Source organism: Amblyraja radiata, chromosome 26, assembly GCF_010909765.2.
Source record: "Amblyraja radiata isolate CabotCenter1 chromosome 26, sAmbRad1.1.pri, whole genome shotgun sequence".
Classification (NCBI taxonomy): Eukaryota; Metazoa; Chordata; class Chondrichthyes; order Rajiformes; family Rajidae; genus Amblyraja; species Amblyraja radiata.
The window spans coordinates 367,536-388,736 of record NC_045981.1 but is presented as its reverse complement, the minus strand read 5'-3'; the positions used below and the strand labels follow the sequence as shown (position 1 = coordinate 388,736).

The 21,201-nt window shown below is 44.2% G+C and overlaps 1 protein-coding gene across 2 annotated transcripts in view; it reads right to left on the bottom strand.

Annotated features, from left to right (window-relative positions):
• usp43 (ubiquitin specific peptidase 43) overlaps positions 1-21,201 on the bottom strand; it is a 361,500-nt gene that overhangs the window by 262,015 nt on the left and 78,284 nt on the right. For both annotated transcript variants that reach the window (XM_033044012.1, XM_033044011.1), the window contains exon 3: positions 6,089-6,174. In XM_033044012.1, the coding sequence (XP_032899903.1) occupies positions 6,089-6,174 (86 nt within the window). The remainder of the gene's footprint in view (positions 1-6,088; positions 6,175-21,201) is intronic.

Sequence of the window (21,201 nt, the reverse complement as noted above, 5' to 3'; positions counted from 1 at the left end):
AGGCACGAGATCCCGCTGATCCACAGCCACATCCCAGCAACAGGCCTGGCTCACCTGCCACGGAACTAGGAACCAGCACCGGAGAGGAAAGCTGGCTCACCTGGCCCCTGCTCGACCCGGAGTCCAGAGATCCAGAGAGGATTGGGGAGGGAGTCAGCGATGGTGACAGGCACTAGAACAAAGGGCCAGTGAGAAAACCGGGGTGAGTCTTACCTTCTGCGCCATCAAGGTCGGCTGCAGGAGGCACAACGGCTGATGGTGGCCGGGTGAGGAGAGGGACGACGGTTCGCGGGATGATCCAGATAGAGGCGACGGCTGCAACAAGCCTTTATGGCCCGCTTTAACTAGGACTTTGAAAATGGCACCAAAACTTGGTGACTCTTGCACATGCACTCAGTGGGCTGTTTCTACACATTGTGTACTAAATCTGGGATTGTGGTGATAATTTACTGAACAGCAAACTGAATGGTACATGTAATAAAGAACCATTGAACCATTCATACTTAAGCACCAGTGTGTAAGAAAAGTAGATTACACTGAGGCTGCATTTCTGGCACCATCCTGTAGCATTCAAGTTCAAGTTATAACGGTCATAATGGCCCATTGTCCGAGCTACACTGGGTTGCAGTTGCAGGGGTCACAACCAGTAATAGGTTAATAGTCATGCATGGTGTTACTCAGTCTCTGCTTGCTGATTTATTTGCTTGTTATGAGTACTTGCACAATTGCCCTTGGCTCTACACTCACGGGGCATTAACAAGTTGCAGATGATCCCCGGAGAGCAATAAGCAATTCCTCTCAATGTTTGAAAACAATTCCATCTTGTCGTCCATTTAACTCGTGGAGTCAAAGTGGCGACAGCGAATTGCAGACACAAGGAACTGCAGTTGCTGGTTTTGTACCAAAGAAAGACACAACGTGCTGGAGTAACTCAGTGGGTCATGCAGTATGTCTGGAGAACATGGATAGGTGACGGTTTGGTTCGGGGCCCTTCTTCCTTTGGCTACAACAAAATGTAGACAAAGGTAACTGCAGGTGCTGGAATCTAGAGCAAAACACAAAGTGCTGGAGGAACTCAGAAGGTCAGGCAGAATCTTTTGAAGGAATGGACAGGCGCAGATTCGGGTCGGGTCTTTTCTCTGAAGTAATTATTCGGCTATATTCTGATTTGGGACCAATCTTCAGACTGATTGGCGTCTGAAGGAAGATCCTGACTCAAAATCCATTCAGAGATAGACAGAAAATGGCAGGCAGCGTCTCTGGCGAAAAGGGTTAGGTGACATTACGGGCTGAGACCCTTCTTCACACTGAGAGTTAGGGGAAAGGGAATCTAGAAATATGAAATGGCCCAGTGTTGGCATGGAGGAGGTGTTAATGAAGGGATGCAAATAATGATACTAACAGGATGACTATAGTGGGGGAGGGATGGAAAGAGAGGGAATGCAAGCGTTACAATATCCATTTCCTCCACAGATGCTGTGTGTAGGGTCTCGACCTGAAACATCACCCATTCCTTCTATCCAGACATACTGCCTGTCCCACCGAGTTACTCCAGCATTTTGTGTCTACCCTCCATAGATGCTGCCTGACCCATTGAGTTCCACAGCACCTTGGACCCATGTGGCAGAGATGGGGGAGTTGCCAGAGTACCTTTCTTGGGCAGAGTTCGAGTAATGCTGACCAAAATGCAGGCTTATTTGCTTAAGATAACTCACCAGAGGCTTGCTCTTTTCTATCAGGGTATTCTATCAACGCTGAGGTTTGTTTGACAAGTTTACTGCACCCAGGGGCATGAGCGGGTTAAACACACTGAACGGCAAACACCCACACAAATAGCAACAAATCGTGTAATAAAATTGAAATTTGCACATAACAGAGGACCCATAAACAATGGTTAGGGCCACATGGTAGAGCTACTGCCTTATAGCGCCAGAGACCCAGGTTCAATCCTGACTATGGGTGCTTGTCTGTATGGAGTTTGTATGTTCTTCCCTTGACCTACCTTGGTGTAAATGTGAAATTGTCCCTAGTGTAAGTAGAGTAGTGTTAATATGTGCGGGGATCGCTGGTCGGTGCAGACTCAGTGGGCTGAAGGACCTGTTTCCGCGCTGTTTTTCTAAACTAAACAATATCAAAAATATTAAAAACAAGGAACTGCAGACACTTGTTTACGAAAAAAAGACACAAAGAGCTGGATTAACTCAGCAGTTCAGGTAGTAACCCTGGAGAACATGGGGAGGTGACGTTTCAGATCGAGTCTCTCAACGCGAAATGTCACCTATTACATGTCCTCCAGGAATACTGCCTGACCCGCTGAGTTACTCCAGCACTTTATGGGTTTTTTTAATCAAAAATATTACACGGGGTTTCCGATAAAAACCTGCTAAAGGTTGCAGCCTTGAAGAAAATGTGAATTTTATCTACAGGGGGATGTTGGACAGACTTGGATTGTTTTCTCTAGGATGCCAGAGGTTAAGGGGAGACCTGATATGTTTATAAAACTATGAGAGGCATGGATAGAGTAGATGGACAGAACCCTTTTCTCCCGGATAGAAATAATCAAATACCAGAGGGCAGTTCGTAAAGCCGAGATGGGCAAAGTTTAAATGAGACTTGCAGGGCAGGTATTTTATTTTACAGAGGGTGGTGAGTGTCTCGAAGGTGCTGCCAGGCTTGGTTGTTGGTGGAAGCCGATACGATGGTGGCACTGAAGAGGCTTTTAGATAGGTACATGGATATGCAGGGAATAGACGGATATGGATCATGTGGAGCAGATATTAGTTTGGCTTGACATCATGTTCGGCACAGACATTGTGGGATGAAGGGCCTGTTCCTGTGCAGTACTGTTCTATGTTCTATACAGAACAAACAAGGTGCATTGAATAGATCCGGTGGGCGCACAGAGTCTCTTGCCCAGAGTGGGGGAATTGAGAACCAGAGGGCATAGGTTTAAGGTGAAGGGGGAAAGATTTTATAGGAATCTGAGGGGTAACTTTTCCACACAAAAGGTGGTGAGTGTATGGAACGAGCTGCCGGAGGAGGGAGTTGAGGCAAGGACTATCATGACATTGAAGAAGTAATTAAAGAGGTATATGGATAGGACAGGTTTAGAGGGGCATGGGTCAAACACAGATAGGTGGGACATGTTGATTGGTGTGGGCAACTTGGGCTGAAGGGTCTGGTTCCACTGTATGATTCTATGACTGTTTGCTAACACTGGAACAAGTAACTTTGTGGCCAATAAATCAAACAAAACCCACCAGATTCACCACAAAATTCCCACCCGCTTCATTTTTAAGTTTGATTTTATGGCCAGAATACATGGGATTCCACATTATCCCTGCGCACTCTGTTTGATTATAGGAAATGGTTGCTTGAAGGTCAATCACATTCTACATTGACAGGTATTTATGAGGAGAAAGTGCACTTTTAATTTCCAAGGGCATTTTAAATTAAGATTTATCACAGTGGAACGTGCAACTTTCTTTGTCCCCCAGAGTTGAGAGAAATAAATATCATTGTTGTTAATGGGTGAACATTTATGTCCAGGGTGGAAGAATGTCATGGTACTGATTGTGGATGATCAGCCATGATCATATTGAATGACAGTGCTGGCTCGAAGGGCTGAATGGCCTACTCCTGCACCTATTGTCTATTGTCTATTGGGAGGAATGAGGCTCTGATGTAGTCAGAACAGAGTCTGTTTTGTGATTTCAGTATCAAAAGACACAGGCAAATCCAGCTGAAAATCCCAGAGAAACTGCCTTCCACTTCATCAAGGGGCCAGCGTATCCTCGATCCGTACACTGTGGATGGCTTGATTGTAATCATGTATAATAAACCCCCGCTCACAGTGGTTTTGTGTTATCCCACTTTCGTGTCCACTCCCTACACACTAGGGGCAATTTACAGAGACTTACAAACCAGCACGTCTTTGGGATGTGGGAGGAAACCAGAACACCCAAAGAAATCCGCGCTGTCACAGGGAGAACATGCAAACTCCACACAGTCGGCACCTGAGACCCGATATCAGGATGGACAGTGGAGCAGCGGCTCTACCAGCTGCACCAGTGTAACGTTGAGGATCTCGATGATCAGAGTTCGTGTCCGATTTCCCCAAGAAACGCAGCAGCAAAATGAAACATCCCCCAAAACCTCTCTGATAATGTCCGTAAGAATGTCTCGGCTAGTATTGGACTGCTGTAGGATGGAGAGGAGGCAGGGAAGGAGAGAGAGGGAGAGAGAAAGGGGGGGGGGGGGGGGAGGGGGGGGGGGGGGGGGGGGGGGGAGGGGGAGGGGGAGGGGGGGGAGAGAGAGGGGGGGGAGAGAGAGAGGGGGGGAGGAGAGAGAGAGAGGGGAGGGGGAGGGGGAGGGGGGGACAGAAGCATCAGGCTGGCCAGCATTAGTGTCGTGGTGCTAATACTCCACTGTACTCCCTCTCAGCTCAGCCACGGTGAATTTACTTTGGTTTTTGCAGTTATTTGTAATATAAAAATACTGAGTTAACACAGTGGGAGCCTTTGGATGTGACACAGCACAGGGATTTGTGCACCATAGACTCACTCACTCTGCTGGAACGAGCAGCCCTTTGCCCCTATTGTGCATCTGATGGCAGATAATTAGATCTGCAAAAAATCAACGACACATTGCCCTACACGTGCCGTTTGACCCAATGTCATTATATGTCATAATTCAACCACACGTATACAAGATTTCCTGTAACTCCTGCATTCTTCCCCCACCCCACCTCCACCCTAGACATCCGACGAGTTCCACTGTTCACACCCTGTCATTAACACATCTTCCCCAGCCAACAATGAGACATTATGGTCTCCACCCTTCCTGAGGTCATCTGTTGCCAGACCTTGTTTTCGTTTCGTTTAGAGATACAGTGCGGAAACAGGTCCTTCGGCCCACTGAGTCTGCACCAACCAGCGATCCCCGCACATTAACACTATCCTACTCACACTATGGACAATTTACACATACACCAAGCCAATTAATCTACAAACCTGTACGTCTGTGTAGCGTGGGAGGAAACCGAAGATCTCTGAGAAAACCCACGCAGTCATGGGGAGAACATACAAACTCCGTACAGACAGCACCCGTAGTCGGGATCGAACCCGGGTCTCTGGCATCACAAGCGCTGTAAGGCAGCAACTCTACCGCTGCGCCACCGTTTTGTTCTGGCCTTCTCTATCTTGCAGTCCGAAGAAGGGTTCAGACCCGAAACGTCACCTATTCCTTCTCTCCAGAGATGCTGCCTGTTCCACTGTTACTGCAGCATTTTATATCTATCTTCAGTGTAAACCAGCATCTGCAGTTCCTTCCTGCACACACACTGCATGTCTGGAAAAGTCCCAAATTTGCCACATTCATAACGTGATGAATGAAAACTGTAACTTCACGAGAACCAACAAGTGCCGTGACTTAAAACTAAAACTGAGACGCTATTTACACTGTATCCTGCCTTTAGTCTTTCGGCTTTAATGACACAGGGTGGAAACAAGCCCTTCAGTCCACCGAGTCCACACCTGTACACTAGCACTATCCTACACACTAGAGATAATTTACAATGACAGAAGCCATATTAACCTATAGCGTGTACGTATTTGGAGTGTGGGAGGAAACTGGAGCACCCGCAAGAAAACCACACAGTCACAGGGAGAGCGTACTAACTCTGTTCAGCCAGTACCTGTAGTCAGGATCGAACCTGAGTCTCTGATGCTGTGAGGCAGCAACTCTATCACTGTGCTACTGTCCTTCACTCCTGAGATATCAAACTCTTCAATAATTTATAGCCCAGAGCTACCCCACTCTCCAAGTTTTGCCATGGCCCCTAATGAATTCCAGGCACACATAAAACCCTAGCATTTATTTACTGTGAAACATTATTTATTGCAAACCTTTCAGAATCCAAGACAGGGATCCTGTACCCCGGACTTCAATGGCGTGCTGGATTAGCATGGGGTTATCTCCAAATCCCTGCTGATAAACCATCCATTGTGTTTCAGGGATGCAGGAATAAAATCCTGCACTCTATTCTCTATTAAATCCTTTTTCTGAGGTAGAAGATTAATTAAGTTACCTGTACTGTGCTTGGAAAAGTTCTTGAACAAAACTCTGAATTCCAGGCAGTTGGGAGCCTCGTGTAGAATTTTCATCAACGGGAGACTGCAACAAAAAGATAAAAATAAGTGTTAAAAAAATACTTCCAGATTATTCAATGATGATGTGATGTTGATCTTTGCCTTACCGGGGTAGATAAAGCTTTACGGAATTCCGAACTTAAATTGTGGCAGATGGATTACTATTGAAAATGTGGCCAGATTATATGCACACTCCTCATTCCTTATTCTTTATGAAGATTCAGAATACTGAAACTAAATAAGCATACCAGCTTACCCGAGGTAAAGGTTTACATGTCATTTGGAGACACAAGAAACTGCAGATGCTGGAACCTTGAGCAAAACACAAAGTGCTGGAGGAACTCAGTCTGAAGAAGGGTCTCGACCCATAACATCATCTGTCCATTCCCTCCACAGATGCTGCCTGACCTACTGAGTTCCTCCAGCACTTTGTGTTTTGCTAAAGATTTCATTATGAAACTCAGACAATTACTGAATGCACACAGACCAAGGCAAGACTAATCTTATCACATAAGATAGACACAAAAAGCTGGAGTAACTCAGCGGGTCAGATAGCATCTCTGGAGAGAAGGAATGGGGACGTTTCGGGTCATTACCCTTCTTCAGACCACGGGGCTCGACACGAAACGTCACCTCTTCCTTTGACCCGCTGAGTTACTCCAGTTTTTTGTGTCCAGTTTAAACCAGCATCTGCAGTTACTTCCTACATAATCTTATCACATGTGCCTCTATACACTCTGTTGACACATCCTTGAAAGTATAAAGTAAACTTCAAGACCCCACTAGAGCCACAGATAAATGGCAGGAAACCGAAGTAACCAAACATTATAAAACAATTAAGTAGTGGGATTCCCAGGGCCAGAGTTGTGTAATGGAGGATCACAATGATCGGGGTGACAAAGTGCAAGGAATGCATGCATCTACGCCAGATATACATTCCCTTATGAAAGGATAATTGAGAAGGTGGATTAATTTGTTTCATACAGACAGGAAGAATCATTAATCCTTGACATAGGGCATATAAATAAACATTATAAACATCATAGAAAGATGGGTCAGAAACAAACTGGGTGAATATGTTGAGAAGATCCACTAATGTAACATTGCCTAAACCTCTCCCATTGCAATGGCATTATACTTCCAACTGAAGTTTTATTTATTAAAGTCACAATAACCAATCTGCATTTCTCATAAAAAAATTATGGTACAGCTGTGAAAGGACAAAATCTTGCAGATGAAATAAATTCGCCACGATAAATAAGTCTCCCTCTGTACTTGGTCAACACCTCAAGTTAAGGCCTGTTATACTGTTGCAAGCGTACTCTGCTTATTGAATTGCATTTATTTTTGTAAGATTTATAATAATGCTGTAAGATATATATGATAATACAATGTATACTTTCAAGTTGACTTGGACATTCCTGTAACATTATTTAGATTAATATATAGAGAAGTATTATTGTTGTTATAGTTATTGCTATACTAATTGTATTAGTGTTGTTATATATGATTTTTCTGAGTCATTAATTTTAGTTCCAAATGGTAAGTGTTGTATTAGTTTTTTTTTTAAATTTTAGAGACACAACATGGAAGCAGCCCCCCCTCAGCCCATTGAGTCCAAGTCAACCATCGATCGCACGTTTACACGAGTCCTATCTTATCCCACTTTAATATGGTTATTAATTTATAGAGATTTTTGTTATTTTCTTTATCCATGTGTGTACGGGTTCGTTAAGCAGCTGCTTGTTAAAAGCAGTAATTTAATTCTGTTGTTGTTACATGACACTTAAATGCACCTGACTCTCCCTTGACATTTTTGAGTAATGACGCATCCCCTTCATTGTTTAAACTATGTATAATGATATTATGAATTAGCTGTTCAGATTCACTATTGCCTCTGACAGTTCACTGTATATTTCCAAGACAATGATTTCTCCACATCAATCTTTTTGAATAACAATATTTAAAAAATGAGGTTCCAAGAAGACAAACAAAGATAAGATTTACACCTTTGCCTTGAAGTTAATTCCTGGTTAGGTTTACACACCGTGTGTTGGTGAGAGTGCTTGCCACACTCAGTCCAATGAAGGTTTGCTGAAGTCTATTTCGGCTGTGGCACAGCAGAGTTGCTGCCTTACAGCGCCAGAAACCCGGGTTCCATCTGGACTACGGGACTTGTCTGTACAGAGTTAGTACATTTTTACTGTGCCTGTGTGGGTTTCCTCCCATATTCTAACGACCTACATGTTTATTGGGTAACTGATGTTGGTAAAATTGTAAATTGTCCCTAGTGTGTAGGATAGTGCTAGTGTATGGGGCGATCGCAGGATAGCATGGACTTGGTGGGCCAAAGGGCCTGTTTCCGCACTGTATCTTTAAAGTCTAAAGGCAGGGTACAAAGCATTGTTGTTGCTACCTGTAAGGATCAATTTTTAAAGCATAGGTTGGTTTTAGAGTAGGGGTTCCCAACCTTTTTCATCCCGTTTACCCCTGGCAACTTTAATAGCATATAACAATGTTATTTCACTTATTTATGAACTAATGATGAACAGATACCGTATACCAGTACCAAACACAGCCAGTCCATGAGAACAAATATATACAACTCCAGAATCAACACATTTACCCCCTGGTTCCGTCTGACATTATCATGACACATTAATCACAATTAGTTGACCTTTCCCTAAATGTTCATCAAGATTTAATTTCCCTAGCTCCCAGATAGAATGGAATCCCTAAGCATACCTTCATAAAATGCACACAAAACCATTGCGTGTCTTAGATAACGCAAGAGAAGCTAACATACGAATGTTTATCTAATACGCTTTATGGGCTGGCTATAAAACTATCTAAAACCTAAACCCGAAAAGTCACCCATTCCTTCTCTTCAGAGATGCTGCCTGTCCCGCTGAGTTACGCCAGCATTTGGTGTCTATCTTCAGTGTAAAACACCATCTGCAGTTCCTTCCTACACATCAAATATAAACTGTCTTATTTACAACTGAAAACACTTCTGCTTCAAGCAGAATAACCAACTCTTGGGCTATGTAGCACCATTGGCACTGGTGGTACGTAAACATCATTGCCCTCCATAATCTTCCACTCAGGTTGCACTTGGACAGGTTGACCCATTCTGTCCTTCCATAGAACTTGTCTGTTTTGTAATCAAAACACAAGGTACTGCAGATGCTTGTTTACAAAAAAGACACAAAGTGCTGGAGTAACTCAGCGGGTCAGGCAGCATCCCTGGAGGGCATGGATAGATGACATTTCTGAAGGGAGTTTTCCACCCAAAAAGTAAACTGTCTCAAAAGTCGTCTTTGAGAAATTTGACTTTAGACTTTAAAGATATAGCGTGGAAACAGGCCCTTCGGCCCACTGAGCCTGCACTGACCGGCGATCACCCCGTCCACTAGCACTACCCTACACATTAGGGGCAATTTACAATTTATAGAAGCCAATTAACCTACAAACCTGTATATCTTTGGAGTGTGGGAGGAAACCAGAGCACCCGGAGAAAACCCACATGGTCACAGGGAAAGCGTATAAACTTCATAGAGACAGTACCCATAGTCAGGATTGAACCAACTGCTATAGATGCGCCGGAGAAAGCATTTTATCAGGATGGTTTGGGAACAGCTCAATCCATGACCGTAATAAATTGCAGAGAATTGTGGACGCAGCCCAGACCATCACATAAACAAACCTCCCTTCCATTGACTCTATCTACACTTCATGCTGCCTCGGCAAGGCCACCAGCATAATCAAGGATGAGTCTCACCCTGGTCACTCCCTCTTCTCCCCACTCTCATCAGGCAAGAGGTGCAGAAATGTAAAATAGCACACCTCCACATTCAGGGACAATTTCTTCCCAAAGAGAGTGGTCCAGAGCTACTATCTATCTTACTGAGGACCCTCACACTATCTTTAATCGGACTTTACTGGAGTTTATTTTGCACTAAACGTTATTCCCTTTATCCTGTATCTGTACACTGTGGACGGCTTGATTGTAATCATGCTGGAGAAACTCAGCGGGTGAGGCAGCATCTATGGAGCGAAGGAAAACCTTTCAGGGTTTCGGTCTGAAACGTCGCCTATTTCCTTCCCTCCATAGATACTGCCTCACCCGCTGAGTTTCTCCAGCATTTTTGTCTACCTTCGATTTTCCAGCATCTGCAGTTCCTTCTTAAACATTGATTGTAATCATGTAGTCTTTCCGCTGACTGGTTAGCAACAACAGCTTTTCACTGTACCTCAGCACACGTGACAATAAACAAAACGATAAAAATCGATGATGTGAAATGAACGGAGAGGAAAGGCAGAGATTTTGCAAGATTCTGAAGCTGGTGAAACGTTCCAGTGAGAGCTGGATGCAGGATGGAGAATAGTGGGAGAGGTGGCAGAATGGATACATTTAAAGCATGGGTAAGGACTTTTTTAATCTTTAATGCATCAGGCTGAAGAATAGAGTTCTTACGATTTGCCCTCCATAGAGACTGGCTTTCCAGTTTATATTTTCCAAACCACACAAGAGCTTGTGAAAGCAATTATTCTCAGGCAAGCAAATTATGCATGGCTTTTGTGGGAACAATTCAGATGTCATCAGCGCCCCAGTGGTCTATTGTAACTTAGAGTGAATGGAATGAAATGCATGATAAATGTCACCAGCTAACTACTTGGATAGACTGTCATTGTTATGGAAAACATTGCATTTTCCAGCTCTTCACATTTGAAAAGGTTATCTTTTTACAACTTTCCCCTGCAGCTTCCTAGAATGAAACCAATGATACACAAAGCTATATTTAGATTGTCAGGCAACTCCCTGAGGCTGGGGGGGGGGGGGGGGGAGGGGGGGGGGGAGGGGGGGGGGAGGGGGGGGGGGGGGGGGGGGAGGGGGGGAGTCTCTATTTCTCACCCATTGTAAATTCTAAGTTTCCTCAAGTATTCAGAAGATCTTCAAAGTCAGAGATTTAATTTAAATAGATACTTTCATTCACTCAACATCATTTACTGATAAGGAAATCTTCACAAAGAGCATCTTCTGGAGAACAGAAATATCTATTTAAAGGTAGACACAAAATGCTGGAGTAACTCAGCGGGACAGGCAGCATCTCAGACGTTTCGGGTCGAGACCGTCCTTCAGACTGATTAGTCTGAAGAAGGGTCTCGACCCGAAACATTACCCATTCCTTCTCTCCAGAGATGTTGCCTGTCCCGCTGAGTTACTCGAGCATTTTGTGTCTATCTTCGATTTAAACAAGCATCTGCAGTTCCTTCGTGCACAGAAATGTCTATTTGGTCTTTCCAAAAGCTTCAGTGAATATTCACCAGGCACACTTCCTGTTGCAGGTATTACCAAAACCACAATACACATTATCAGCCAACAGTCTGCTATCCCAACTTCATACAATCTACATCTAGACTACTGCAAATTGTTCAAGAAGGAACTGCAGATGCTGGAAGCTCGAAGGTACACAAAATTGCTGGAGAAACTCAGCGGGTGCAGCAGCATCTATGGAGCGAAGGAAATAGGCGACGTTTCGGGCCGAAACCCTTCTTCAGACTGATGGGGGGTGGGGGGGAGAAGGAAGGAAAAGGGGAGGAGGAGGAGCCTGAGGGCGGGCGGATGGGAGGGTGGGAGGAGACAGCTAGAGGGTTGAGGAAGGGGAGGAGACAGCAAGGACTAGCAAAATTGGGAGAATTCAATGTTAATGCCATCCGGATGCAAGGTCCCCATTGTTGTCCCACAACCCCCCCTCCCAACTTGGTAAATGGTAAATATCAAGTTTCTTTCAAGGAAAACATTTTTCCAAACCTGTACCAGTTCACATAAAAAATATGAAGAAACTGGGCAGGAAAATAGTGTTGAGATAGATGACGAACCAAAGAGGAAAGCCAACAAACCTTTCATGGAGTCATGGTGTAATGGAGCGAAGAAAGGGGTCATTCTGCCCAACGTTCCCACACCAACCAACATGTCCCATCTACACTTGTTCTAGCTGCCAGCACTTAGCCCATATCCCTCTAAACCATGTACCTGTCCAAATGTTTCTTAAACATTGCGATACTACCTGCCTCAACTACCTCCTCTGGCAGCTCGTTCCATACACCCACCACCCTCTGTGTGAAAAAGGTTCCTATTAAATCTTTCCCCACTCACTTTAAACATATGTCCTCTGGTTTTTGATTCCACTACTCTGGGCAAGAGGCTCTGTGCGTCTACCAGATCTAATCCTCTCATGATTTCCTACATTATGAAGAACACCCTTCATCTTGTTGCGCTCCAAGGAATAGAGTCCTAGCCTGTTTAACCTATTCCAGTAGTTCAGGCCCTCGAGTCCTAGGACCATCCTCATAAATCTTCTCTACATATAGAATAGAACAGGGGGCGCCGTCGAGTATGACTGCCCTGCCAGCAGCTGTTAGTCCTTTCCCCCCTTTTTTTAATTTTTAAGTGAGTTAAAAGTGTTTGTTTTGGAGGTCTAGTCTTTTTATGTGGGGGGGGTGGGGGGTGGGAAGGGGGAAACATTTTTCTCACTCCCCACTTGGTCGGAGATGCGGCTTTCCTCCAAGCCGCATCTTCGCCCCTTCGTCGCGGCCTACCGACAGGATTGGAGCGGCGTTTCCTGCCGGGCCGGCCAGAACCTCAGCTTCGGCGACGGAACAGCGCTGAAGCACCATCGCGGAGCGGGCTATGCCTTACCGGGGATCGCCGTGTGGTAAGCTCCGCAGTGCTGAGACCGCCAACTCCAACACTGCGGAGCTGTGGTCACAGAGCGTCCAGCCATGGGCGGCGCTGACTTTCAAACACCGCGGAGCCTGGGATCTCCCACCGAGATCGCCAGTATCGGAGCTCCAACCAGCGCGGCCTGTGGACTTCAGCAGCCGCGGTCTCCGGGGAGGAAGCGGCCATTCTAGAGACTCCAAGCCGCTGAAGAGTGTTCTCCCGACGCCGGAACTCCATCATCCGGCGAGAGGGCCTGTAACATCGGCCGCCGTTGCGGCGACTGCGGAGGCCTCAAATAGGCCCCGACCTCGGGTGAACACAGAGGAAGAGGAATGAACATTTTAGTGCCTTCCCTCGCAATGGAAAATGTTGATTCTGCTGTGGGGGGACGTTCATGCTGGATTCTATAGCGTGTTGTGTCTTTTCTTCTTTTTTGTTTTGTATGGATGTGTGGAAACCTAATTTCTTCTAATAAAAGCATGTTCTATGTTGTAGAAAAATGGCTGCTGGAAGTGAGAGTGACCGCTGGCGCGACTAGCTGCCACTGCTCTCTTTCCGAATTATGTATATATATATTTGTAATTTGCTTGTTTTAATCTGTAAGGTGTCCTTGAGTGTCCTGAAAGGCGCCCATAAATAAAATGCATTATTATTATTATTATTATTATTATTATTACAACCTTTCAAGCTTGAAGCATCAACAGGTCAGTGGTGGAGAGAGTCTACAACTTCAAGTGGCTGGGCGTGCATATCACTGAAGATCTATCCTGGACCCAGCACATTGATTCAATCAGAAAAACAGCTCATCAACACCTCCCCTTCCCATGAAGAATGAAGAGATTTGGAATGTTGACAAATGTTCCCTTCAACTTGTATAACGCCAAAGCTCTCGATTTGACCCGGTTTACGGATGCTGTCTGTATCGAGTTTGCACTTTCTCCCTGTGACCGTGTGGATTCCTGAGAAGATTTATGAGGATGCTCTGGATTCCTCCCCGCGTTCCAAAGTCGTACAGGTTTGTAGGCTAATTGGCTTCTGTAAATTGTCCCTGGTGAGTAGGATAGAACTAATGTGCGTGATCATTGGTCAATGCTGACTCGGTGGGCAGAAGGGCCTGTTTCCGTGCTGAATCTCCAAAGTCTAAAGTCATATAGTCATAAAGTGCTACGGCACAGAAACAGACCCTTTGGCCCAACATGCCCATAACGACCAAGATACCAGATAATCTGAAGAAGGGTTTCAACCCAAAACGCCACCTATTCCTTTTCTCCAGAGATGCTGCATGACGCGCTGAGTTACTCCAGCTTTGTATCTATCTACGGCCAAGATGACCCATCTAAGCTGGTCCTATTTGCCAGGCAGTGTCCACCACTTTTTGTCCTGACTTATTCTGATACATGGGGTATCTTCAAGCAGATCTTGGTGGAAGATGTACACCATTAATCCATGTCAGATTTGGTCTGATAACTGAGCAACTTATGAATTACAGGCATAAGGACTGAATGAGTTAGTGAATAATAAGAGGCGTAATAAAAATAGAGAATGCTGGATAAACTCAGCAGGGTTCCAGATTTCCAGCATCTGCTGCTATATTTGTTTTGATTTTTAATGATAAAGACATGTTGGTTGGAAGGACCATTTCATGTGATGCTCAGAATTAGCATTGGAAATAGATTCCAGCTTAATTGCTGGATCTTATGTCTGAGAAAGACAAACGGGGTTTCAGATGGGAATTAAGAAGCCTTCAGAACATAAAAGAGAATCGGGAAAGAAAGCAAAAACTATAAAAGTCACAATTACAGATCCACAGCCGATTTTCCGGCAACTGGTGGTCTGGCACCTCTAATTCGGCAAAATTACGAGAGCACACTTGGAACCCTCCTCGGAAGACACACGGAAAATGTGCGCCTAGGCTGGGTGAGATGGCCGATATCGACCTCATCGGCACTTGCGTGGACGATCAGCGGGCCGAATTTTCCCCTTGCGGCCGGGGCTCTGGAACTCTGACCCGACCAGTGCGGGCAGATCCATTCCAATATCCGACTTCCAAGGCGCCGGTATCTGGGCCCCTGGGCTGCCGTGTTGGACCATCCTGGTACAGTTGGGATTCCTGTCGGAAGTCGTGACCTCTATTGGTCTGGCAAAATGGATAATCCAGAAAGGCTCTGGAACCAAGGGTGAGGGAAAATCGGTGGTGGACCTGTACAACAGTCAAGAGGAGTGACATCACTAATGGTGATCAAGCTGAGGAACCATTTAAGGTTGAACTAAGAAACACGAAGGATGCAAGGGAACTATCCGCCAGCTTATGATAAGACGTGAGAACTGGGATGTTTACAGTGAATCAAGTTACAAAAGATCTTATTTTTACATGGATTGGGTGAAACAGAACTGCTCAGGGAATTAAAAGCAACACGTTTCCAGAATGAACTCATTCAGAAGTTCTGAACAATATATTTTAGAATCTATAGGGAATAGTCTACAAAATAAGAGATAGGTCATCAAGATGAGGTTAGTAGCTTGATGGAGAATCAAGAGATGCTGGAATCTCAAGCAGAACAACAAGTGTTGGTGGAACTCAGCGGGTCAAGCAGCATCTGTGGAGGGAATGGACAGGCGATGCTTTGGGTCTTCAGACTGAGTGGAGTAGGGGGAAGGTGGAGGCAGAACAAAACCTGGCAAGTGATAGGTGCGTGCGAGTGAGGCAGGTTGATAGGCAGATGGGTACTAGTTGGAACGGTGAGCAACCATCTTCCAAGTTTATATGATTACAGATTGAACTTAAGTTACCAGTAAATCAGCATCAGGGAATCTGCCAGAGTTAAGCTTACATTTCTTTCTGTATGTCAGCGGTAAGTGTGGGTGGCTTGAAATTGGCAGCAGGTTCTGGCAAAAATGTTTCAGGTCAAAGTCCTTTCATTAGAACTGTCATCCGCCTGAAATATTGAATCTGACAGTGATAGCTGCAGCCAGCATTTAAGGGAACTGCTAGCAATCAGCCTTTAACACAGGAGATTGCTTTTAAACCACTTTCCTCCCACCATTCAGTGACCCAAACGCTTCTTCCAGATGGAGCAGCGATTGATTCTCTTGGGTTTTGTTGGATTTGGTTGCACTTGTAGTCAGAGTTGATGTCATGGTCTTCTCCACATTGAAGAAACAAGGTACAGATTGGGCGACCCTTGGTGGAATGCTTCATCTGATCAGATAACCGCAAGGAAAGTGGCTATTCGGCCCATCTAGTCCATACTCCTTCACAGTGGAGCAATCACATCATTCCCATTTCCCCTCTCCTGATTCAGAGAGTTGTGGACACAGCCAAAACCATCGCACAAACCAACTTCCCTTCCATAGACTCCATCTATATTTCACATTGCCTCTGCAAAGCCAAGTCAAGGACGTCTAGTCACTCCCTCTCTTCCCCTCTCCCATCAGGCAAGACATACACAAGTTTGAAAAACTCCAGATTCAGGGACAGTTTCTTCCCAGCTATGAAGCAACTGAACCATCCTATCACCAAGTATAGAGCAGCCCTGACCTACCATCTACCTCACTGGAGACCCTTTGGACTAACTTCATTCAGACTTTATCTTGAACTAAATGTTATTCCCTTTGTCCTGTATCTGTACACTGTGGAAATTTGATTGTAATCGTACAGTTTTTTCACTGACTGGATGGAACACAAAAAAAAGCTTTTAACTGTACCTCGGTACACGTGACAATAAAGTAAACTAAATAAATTAAACTATTTCCCTCTCTCACAGCGATGCATTCCTCCCATGCTTGCCTTGCTCCTACACAAAGGAGTCATTTACAGTAGGCAATTACATTTTCAGCACATCCTTGGGATACAAAAGGAAACTGGACCTTGGGGGGAAACCCTTACAGATTCCTTTCTTATTAAAGATTACAAGCAAATGCAGTGCTTTGTACCTTAAGTTCTATCACTGATTATTATCTTTCACCTGCTTCTTCATTCATCTTCATAAAGTGCTGGAGGAACTCAGCGGGTTAGGCAGCATCTGTGGAGGGAGTGGATAGAAGGCATTTCGGATCGGGACCCTTTATCTTCAGAATCGTTCTTCCAGCACTTTCTTTTGCTCAAATTTCCACCATTTGCAGTTTTTTTTGTGTCTGAAGAAGGGCCCCGACCTGAAACGTCATCTGTCCATTCCCTCCACAGATGTTGCCTGACCCGCTGAGTTTCTCCAGCACTGTTTTTTGCTCAAGATTCCAGCATCTCCAGTTTCTTGCATCTCCCTTCATCTTGCTTGCACCTGTCCAGATAAATCAGTTGCAATATCACGTCACCACCCAGCTTGCCCCCTATTCCAGGCATTCTGTGTTCTCTTCATACTTGGCACAGTGGTGCAACAGGTAGAGTTCCTGTCCTGCAGCTTTAGAGTTTCAAGTTCCTGTCTGTACAGGATTTGTACATTCTCCTAGTGACTGCGTGGGTTTTCTCTGAGCGCTCTGGTTTATTCCTTCATTCCAAAGATGTGCAGGTCTGTAGGTTAATTTGGCTTTGGTAAATTGTCCCTTGTGTGTAGGATAAAACTAGTATATGGGTGAACGCTGGTTGTGTGGGAGGAAACCGGAGGATCCAGAAAAAACCCATACAGTCACGGGGAGAACGTACAAACTCTGTACGGACCGTACCCGTAGTCAGGATCAAAACCGGGTCTCTTGCGCTGTTAGGCAGCAAATCTACCGCTGTGCCACTGTGTTGTCTTTGAATAAGGTTGGTCACACTGTGGGAATTCTCAATCGCGCTGACATCACTCAATTTGAAACACCAAACTGCAGGAGATAAGAGGCCTGCAATTAGGATACACAACTATCTATTCCAATTATTTACAAGATGCCTTATGTCTCGAATCCAATTTAGGAGCTACTAAATTGTTTACAATCAGAGCAAAGCCAGATGTACATAAAGGGCCAACATATCAGACTCACAACTGCAAAAGCTAATACAATGTTTTGACAGCGAATAGATTGATTTAGTTGATGAAAATGTCAAGTAAAGAAATCAGCTCTCTTATGCAGCCTGATCTAATGACCGTTCTTGTACATAGTTGAATCCAGAATGAAGCAGCAAATCTGACTTCCAAGTCACAATCACCAAAAGTGACATTTTTTATCTCAAACCAGAGTAATCTCATGATATTTATAAAATCTGCAGCCTTCATATTTGAGAATGTTAGGACATATATTCCTCTTAATATATCCTCTTCTCCCCCCTGCTTTTGAGCAAAAGATACAGAAGCATGGAAGCACATACGAACAGTCTCAGGAGCAGCTTCTTACTCTGTTAGTGGTCGACTGAACAGTCCTGCCATAAATTAAATCTTCCTGATCGTCAAATCTACCTCATCACAGACTGGACTGGACTTTTTCTCTGTATTTGTTACACGACAATGTTGTTTAATAATCTGCACTCTGGTATTTTTCTCTTTGCAACTGTTATATTTGTGTATGGCTTGATTTTACTCATATATTGATCCGCTTTAGTTGGACAGCGCGCAAAAGCTTTTCACCGCATCTCATTCACATAGAAATAATAAACCAATACCAATGCCTCCCTTTCCCCTGACACAGTCTGAAGAAGGGTCTCGACCCGAAACGTCACCCATTCCTTCTCCCCGTCTCGCTGAGTTACTCCAGCATTTTGTGTCTATCCACCAAGATGCAACTTCTTCTTTAGATAAGGTTGTGGGAAAGTTGCTGTTCATGAATCAGGTGGCGGAGTGACTTCAGGTCTCTGTTCCTCCTGACAAACAGTTATTGCAGATTCCACAAGAGCGATGTACAAAGGGGTTAGGAGGGAGAGATAGATCAGCCATGATTGAATGGCAGAGTAGACTTGATGGGCCGAATGGCCTAATTCTGCTCTTATCACTTATGATCTTATGACTCTTATGCCCCTTTGCTGTCAAGAACCATTCCATGGATAATGCATTGCCCGATGCACAATGCAAGGACATGCAGACAGACTACAAAGTACACACCCGCACACCAAATGTTCTCCCTCCATTTGTGTAAATATTGTAATTAGCCACCATTTTCTTGTTACTGCTGCATTTTTAAAGATTTCTGAAACTCATTAGTTGCTTCTTGTTGTAAATCATAATTAAGTCAATGAAAAACTATAATTATAGAGGAGTCCGTGTCGACTGATCACTGTTTGAATTGTGGCGCTTGTAATTTGCAGAAGAAAGAAAGATTCCAATTAAACTCTGCACAAATTTCTATCAGTGTGATTACAACTCCTTAAAAAATGCTTCGCTGAGCACTTCACCCACATTCTCAATAAGCTGAGCACAAAGAACGGGGTGCCTTTGATATTCCGCTGGTATCTATCTGTTTCAATGAGAGCACTGCACGCCTATACCAAGTTCTGTCTGGGTCAGTGCTCTTTCACTCACCAGACTTAGAAAGCTTTGTGCACAGAAAGGAACAAACTCGTCAAATTAATTCTTTACAATAGACTCACTTCCCAAGATTTCTGAAGCAGAAAAAGAGCCGAATTTTACCTTGACTATCATTGAACTCAAAATTCCCTTCATTTTTCCCTTGCCTATGGTCACGCAGGTGCAGAGGATGAATAGTAGCAGACTTCCGATTTTAAACAGGCTAAATAGTAGCCCGAAATACAATTGCCATTCATAAAGTGTACATGTTAATTATTCGTTGCTTTCAGTTCATGAGGTATATCTTGGGTGATGAATCTGTGGAATTCATTGCTGTCAGAAGGCTGTGGAGACCAAGTCAATGGATATTTTTAAGGCGGAGATTGACAGATTCTTGATTAGTATGGGGAGAAGGCAGGAGAATGGGGTTGAGAGGGAAAGATAGATCAACCATGATTGAATGGCGGAGTTGATTTGATGGGCCGAATGGCCTTATTTTCTCCTATAACTTATGTACTTACGAACTTCAGTGAGTTTTTCTCACCCTGGTCTTTCTCACCCCGGTCATTCCCTCTTCCCCACCTACTGTTGGGCAGAAGATACACAAGCTTGAAGGGCGCACCACCAGACTCAGGAATAGCTCCGTTATCAGAATTCTGAATAGTCCTTCCATAATCTCGTGTAGTGTCTGATTCACCAAACCCTCAATGCGGACATTGGGCATTGGGCGATGTAATGCTGAGAATTGTTGACTGCACTTTGTGTCATTTCCATCCCTCTATCAACTGTACTTGAGTTTGAAAACAGAGAACTTTTTCTCCAGAGATGCTGCTTGACCCGCAGAGTTACTCCAGCACTTTGAATCTATCTTTGGTATAAACCAGCATCAAGTTCAGCACAGACATTGTGGGCCAAGGCCCTGTTCCTGTGGTGTACTGTTTTATGTTCTCATACCAATTACTGAAAAATATGATGAGAAATTTCAAACCCTACTTTCCATCTGGTATTCTGTTTTCCAATTAACTCTCTATTTCCTTAGTTCCGTCATTACCAGACTTTATACTCTGTCTATTCCACCATGGATTGTCCTCTTCCTACGCCAGTCATTAATTTTATGTCTCACAACTTCAATAATAATCCACTTACAGAGACCAATTAACTTACAAACCTGAACGTCTTTGGGATGTGTGAGGAAACCAGAGCATCCGGACAAAACTCACGCAGTTACAGGGAGAACACGCAAACTCCACGCTGACAGCACCCGAGTTCAGGATTGAACCTGGGTCGCAGGCATTGTGAGGCAGCAACTCCACCGGATGCACCACTGTGCCACCCCAAGTTTCTTCATGAAACCACCCCTGAAATTCACAGTTATTATACATTACACACAGATTAACATTTCTGACAGTGACTAAAGAGCTCAGTAATTCCTTATGAAGCATTAAAGCATTACCACTTTATTCTATTTGTGAAAGTGATAAGCTGTCTTCACTGGCAAATTCTTAAAGAAGAACAACTCCAGCTTAACAAATATAGCACCCGCTCAAAATTAATAATAGTTGTACAAATTAAATTGAATGTCAAAACAGATCAGAAAGATGCAACTAAATATTCTCACAAATGTTATCGTAAGGCTCAATAGAGTTTACTAAAAATCATAATCTCATCATACTAATTTTAATAACAATGTTCATTCAGAGTACCTTTCATGACAACTAATCACAAATATATGCAGAAATGAGAAGTCAGAAGAAGGGTTTCGACCCATTCATTTTCTCCAGAGATGCTGCCTGACCCACTGAGTTACTCCAGCTTTTTGTGATTATCAATGGAAAAGATTGTTATAAATATTGAGAAATTTTCTTTTTATTTAAATGCAGACTTGTAGATGATCTGATTAAAGTTTTCCATCTGA